General features: G+C 36.7%; 1 protein-coding gene across 2 annotated transcripts in view; it reads left to right on the plus strand.

Annotated features, from left to right (window-relative positions):
• GLUD1 (glutamate dehydrogenase 1) overlaps nucleotides 1-4968 on the plus strand; it is a 49443-nt gene extending 44475 nt beyond the window's left edge. For both annotated transcript variants that reach the window (XM_005293997.5, XM_065551817.1), the window contains exons 11-13: nucleotides 1138-1229; nucleotides 2799-2861; nucleotides 3549-4968. In XM_005293997.5, the coding sequence (XP_005294054.1) occupies nucleotides 1138-1229; nucleotides 2799-2861; nucleotides 3549-3668 (275 nt within the window). In that variant the 3' untranslated portion in view covers nucleotides 3669-4968. The remainder of the gene's footprint in view (nucleotides 1-1137; nucleotides 1230-2798; nucleotides 2862-3548) is intronic.
• Nucleotides 4969-6065: the final 1097 nt, after the last annotated feature.

The raw sequence follows: 6065 nt of genomic DNA on the forward strand, positions 1-6065 counted from the left end.
GTCAAAATGCCTTACAAATACTAATTCAAATCCCTTATCAAAGAAAATATTCACTTCTCTTCAGTGTAAAAACAAAATCCAAAAACCTTCAATGGTGTATTTGGCTAATCAACAAGTTACAGCTTTGAAGATCACTGCATTATGACACTGAGCAGTTATACAGCAAAGTAGGATTTCTGTGAAGTGCAATAATATAATTGATACGGCTATTCTTGAAACTTGGCTTGTGGCCCCCTTGGCTCCTGACTTGTTTGGGCTTTCCATTTCCTGACCAGAATGCTGATCTTATGAAAAAAATAAGCTTCGTGGAGTAAAAGAACTGTAAGACTTGTCACCAGGCTTAGATAACACTTCATCGTAAAACTAAATACCAGTAACAAATGCCTTAGTTTTTCAGAACTTAATGGAGTTGACAAAATTTAGATAAGGAATCTTTTTTAAATATATTCTCTTCACATAGGTTACCCTGTCTGCTCTGGCATTGCTCAAGTAGTAGAGGGTCCTTCTTAGCATTTAGAATGGTGCCTTAAAATTGCATTTATCTGAAACATGTTACGCAGAGTTGGTTAGGAATCGCTACCAATATAAATGCAAAAACTTGCGTAAGAGACTGTGTCCTGTGTGCAGACATTTTAAATTCCTTTGGAACTTAGAAAGCTTTTAAAACGTTTTAAGCTTTATTGTTAGTAAGTGCTGTCCTTCTTAAATTTGAGCTATAAAGGGGAAATGTTTGTTCACTTTACTCTCTGAAACTCAGTGCCTGAAGTTTCTACTTTAGAAGTATTGGTCTATACTCTTCAGGGCGGTCATTTATAGAGGACTGTGATGGTGACATATCAGCTGGTTGAGTTTAGGCTGCAGCTCTATCACCACCATCTCTACTTCACCATCCCAGTCTTCCAAATTGTCTTGCAGCAAAGAGGTTAAGGGACCTTAAGGTTTCTAATTTGAGGCCTTTGTATATCAAAGCAGTCGGACTCAAACTTTGTTTCAGTTCTTTAAAAGGTTACCTAGCACAGCTCAGTTTATACTACTGCTTGAAGTAATGAGTGCTGAAACTCTTAGAATAACTTTTCAGTGAAAGTATTTTTTATCACTGCTGAAATTTAACTTGCCTTGTTTTCCTTCCCCTTCCAGTGTCTGTCCAAGAGAGCTTGGAAAGAAAGTTTGGGAAACATGGTGGAACTATTCCAGTTGTGCCTACAGCAGAATTCCAGGATAGAATATCAGTAAGTAGCTGCTGTGATGCTTTTAATCTTTGTTACTCCAGTTGCATTCTAGTATTATAATTGTAAATAAAATCCATTATTTTGCTGTTGGACATATGTTTTTGCCATAAGGCATTAGTGTGTGGTTAGTTACATGACCGAACAGAGTGCTCTGAAATGCCCAGTAGTATGGCAAGCAGGCTAGCTATGTCCAATTGGTATCTTGCACCTGATTCCACAGAACATTTCTAGCTCTAAAGTTCTTCTAAAGCTGAAATTTAGTGTGTACATACAAGTCATTTGGTCTTGCATTGTTAATCAGATGGTTGTTTTGTAATACTAGTCCCTGTTTATAGTGCAATAACCTTTCTCCTTTTGCAGAGGTACAAAATCTAAGCCTCTTCTACGGTGACACTATATAAATAGATTGATTTACTGAACATGTTTCTGATGTGCCTACCTCTTATACTTCAGTGATACGTTACAAAAATGTTACTCAGAATTGTTGCTGTTTATATGAAGTGATCACCAACTCTAGTATTCTGAATAACACTCTCCCTTTCTTATACATACATAACTATATGAAAAAGTAATTAAAGGATTTTTGAGGGGGGCAATGGACAAATAATGTGTTACTGTTTTGTATCATTTTGAAAGGAAGAGGAATTGCAAATAGGTACTTCAGAGGCAGAGAGTTTCTCAATAATGAGCTAAATACTCATGAAAGGTCACGTTAGACTGAGTCAGAAGCCTAGTATACTGATTTCGTAGCGTTTAAGGCCAGAAGGGACCATTGTGATGATGTGTTTTTGACCACCTTCACAACACAGATCATAGATCTTCAGACAATAACTGTTGCGTCAATATCATATATGCTGTATCTCAAACAGAAATTCTCTTAGAATGATATCCAGTCCTAATTTACCAGTCTTGTGGCTGCCCTAGGAATAGGATCTTAAAAATTGAGGTTTGTGTTAGTCATCCCACTTCAGGATTTTTTAAGTATTCCTGTATTCGCCATAAGAAATGTACTGAGAAACAGGGACCAAATAGCTTGCTCGTACTTGCATAAGTACTGACCAACTCATTCAGTGATGCATGTCATTTTGGAATCTATACCACTGTAATGGAGCAACATTTTATCCTAGAAGTCTTTTGTAAAAAAGAATCTTCCTTATTCCAGAATATATCTTCATTGACTTTATAAATGTAAAAGTAATAAATTGTAGTTCTCTGTAGAAACACTAAAGTCGGAGTGCCACTACTGGGCATTTTATTCACTGCGGGCTTGATACCTAGAGTCTATCTTCTCTTTTTATTGAACCTCTAAACATTTCACATACCATATTCTAGTAGTCTAGGGCTTACTGTCTGTAAGATCACCTGCTGAATTAGCAATGTTCACATATTGGTCTCCTTTTACCAGGTATTAAAAAAAAAATATTAAAAATTAGAAGAAATCTACAGTGAAAGCAGGCCGACTTAATTATCGGAACTGAGCATGTTAGTCTGATGTACTAAGAGAAAATCAATAATCCTGCATATTCATTCATGTCATATTGAACCCGGATTGCATTCATTCCCTTTCAGGGTGCATCTGAAAAAGACATTGTCCACTCTGGATTGGCCTACACCATGGAGCGTTCCGCCAGAGTAAGTATTGCATTAACATGTAGAGTTGTAGCAAGGGAATGTAAACATAACTGTCACAAAAGCAAACTAAATCAGCATGTAATGGTATCAGTGAACGACACTATTTCCTTGCACTTAAAAAAGAAGACCGCTATTGACAATAATGGTAGTCACTGCACGTATGACACTCCTTTGAATAGATGTTTGTGTGGATGCCTTTAATTGGATGTTGTAGGCCATCCAGAAACTGAAAACAAAGTTAAAGTCAACTTGTGTGGATTTAGCAAGCATATTTTTTGGTAAAAAGTTTAGCCATTGGAGAGCCCCATCATTTATCTTTTTATGTTCTAGAAATCTGTTGGGGCAGAAATATTTTCAAAGCTATACTTAATATTACCACATATATGTAGACCAGACTGTCCCTCCAATGGAAAATACTGCAGAAGGGGGCATGAAGTCTACTGGATACTCCATGGCTTTTGTGAAGATTTTACATACATGGAGGGGATAGAGTCTTGGATGGTGAGAAGTGGCACCTTGGAAATCTAGGAAAGACTAAAACCTCGTGTATGCTGAGCTGTAATCTGAATACTAGGATCTCTCTGTACTGAGCCTTAGCCTCTCTCTGAAATTCCTTGAAAATAGTGTACATGGAAAGGCTTTTCAAGCAATCATAAATAACTTCTGCTTTCTTTCATTTCACTTCAGCAAATCATGCGCACTGCCATGAAGTACAACCTGGGTCTGGACCTGAGAACAGCTGCCTACGTCAATGCAATTGAGAAAGTCTTCAAGGTGTACAATGAGGCTGGTTTGACTTTTACATAAACGGGTCATTACCTATCCTCATTGATACCCTTACTCTTCCTGCCATTGTGTACCCTCTTTTTGAGAAGCTTATCACAAGTTTACATGTAACCACAAAAATTCCTCTTTCTTCTGACATTATAGTGGGTACTATTCTGAATTAGTTGCAGTCCAAACAAATTTTTTTTTTTTTATAATAAAGATCCATGGATTAGGTATTGAATACAAGTATGTATCTAAAGATAACCAGTTCATCTGCACTTGTGGGGGCCATTCTGGATATTTCACCTTTAAAATAAAAAGGTACACTTCCTGAATGGATCAGCAGTCATGTTACATGGGCAACCTATCAAATTTCAGATAACATACTGTACTAGATGAGCAGTTAGCTCATCCTATTACTTCATGCACTTTTGTTTAATGATGTAATTTTGGCTTTGGCACTTTCAGTAAGGCCTTGTATGATCAATGCTGTGGCATTGTCAAAGGCAGAATGGGCCTCCTGCAGGGAGTAACTTTGATAGGACTCTCTAACTTCTACTTGTTGCAGAACGCCAGGCCTGAGGTTTTTTTAGGCAATGTTTTTCTCTTTTTATAAACTGTGCTTCTCCTATAGGACTGCCTTTAATCACTAATTGAACCTGAACTTGACTCAAGCATTGAGATACATTAGAGGTGACAGGAGCTAGAATTTTTATAAGCTGAAACAGTATCATTGTGTACAGATATCTAGCAAACATATATCTGGTTATGTTTTAATCAAGTCACTCTACATAACCACTCAATTATAGTTTTTTTTAAAGATTATCTGAATTTGAGATGTATAATCATATATCTATGTAGTCCAGTGAACTCTAACTTTTTTTAACGTTAATTCTTTTCAGTGATCTTATTTCCAGAGGCTTTTTTCTGAACATTTAGTTGCCTCAATGAACAATTAGAAGTGGAGTCTAACCCTGAAACCGTTAGTACAAAGGAGCTAGACTGCTGCTGTAGACCTTATGCAATGTCTTAACACACATTGACTTGCAATTTTTTTTTCTTTATTGGGAAAGCTTGCATATTCTGAACATACTCAATTGTAACAAAATGGACCTTGATATAGTATTAGATCAAACATAGCTTTTTGAGTTTTTATCAAGGCCTTTGTCCAGGGGAGTCCCATTGAAGTGCCAGATGTTATTTATGTAATGAAGAATTTTTTTAAAAAAACCAAACCTAATCCCTCTGAGGAACTCATGCTTTTTCTAACTACTTTGTAACTGCAAGACATAACAGGGTGAGAAAAGCAGTTATTAAAAAGTTGACCTTTCCAAATCTACTATACTGGTGTATTACTGTTTTCCACAATCACTCTACATGGTAATAGCTTTGTTGTGTAGCAGTTGCTAAACAGTGAAATCTCTGAAATGTCACACAGAATTTCACATTTATTCAACTCATCACTAGCGGTAAGACCCTAATCCTTCTGATTCCCAGGACAAATAAAAAGATTTTTATACCTTCCCCTCCCCTCCCAAACAAAATTACTTATTTACCCAACACAACTTCTGAAACTGGTAATCATCTCAGCCTTTTGCTTTCCATGTCTTTAAGTTCTGAGAAGAAATTAGCCGCCTTCTTCATAGAAGAATTATGAAGCAATAAACTACAACATGGTGAGGCACTTAGTGTCTTACCCCTTCGTGTGTGGTGAGGCAAAGGCCAGAATAGTTATTTCAGCTGTCCAAGAAGTGCAGTAGTAGTTAAGTAATGCACATGCCAGCATAGCTTATTGATACTGGATTCTTTAAGAAGTGCTTAGAGATTTTTTTTTTTTTATTTTGAGACCTAAAGTAAAAGTGTAAAAGTTAGGTAAGTCTGTATTGCTGTCTAAAGTCTAGAGCCAAAAGCTAGAGAACAAAAGTGAACTTCTGGGAGGTTACTTTTCAATACAGCTTTTTATGTAAATCTCCATGAAGTGCTAAAATAAGACCTTGTCTAAGGTCATCTACTCCTGACAAATTTTAAGTGGCATCAACCTCTAAACAAGTTTGCAACATCAATAACAGTAACCTTAATCTTATCAGTTATGTTGAAAATAGGTGACTGTCACTTTTTGTAACCTCATCTGTTCTAATTGTAGTGGATTCAGAATCTTTTATGGCCTGGATAATGTAAAAAAAGGAACAGTAAGGAGACTTGGGTACTTGTGCTTAAAATTCCTTAGTGCTTTCATTGGGCAAATGACTAATACCATATCTTCCTTGTCTTCGTTATACTCTGGTACTGCTGCTTTTAAAGATAGAGCCAGATCCTGGGTCCTGTGCTCTTGCACTGTTGGAGCCATGCACAAAGGTAATGGAAACTGACATAGGGCTTGTCAATACAGGGCAGCTATTGCAAAATAAGATAGGAGTGAATTTAAAACAATAGCTA

The sequence above is a fragment of the Chrysemys picta genome, chromosome 7, assembly GCF_011386835.1.
Source record: "Chrysemys picta bellii isolate R12L10 chromosome 7, ASM1138683v2, whole genome shotgun sequence".
In the NCBI taxonomy this organism is placed as follows: Eukaryota; Metazoa; Chordata; order Testudines; family Emydidae; genus Chrysemys; species Chrysemys picta.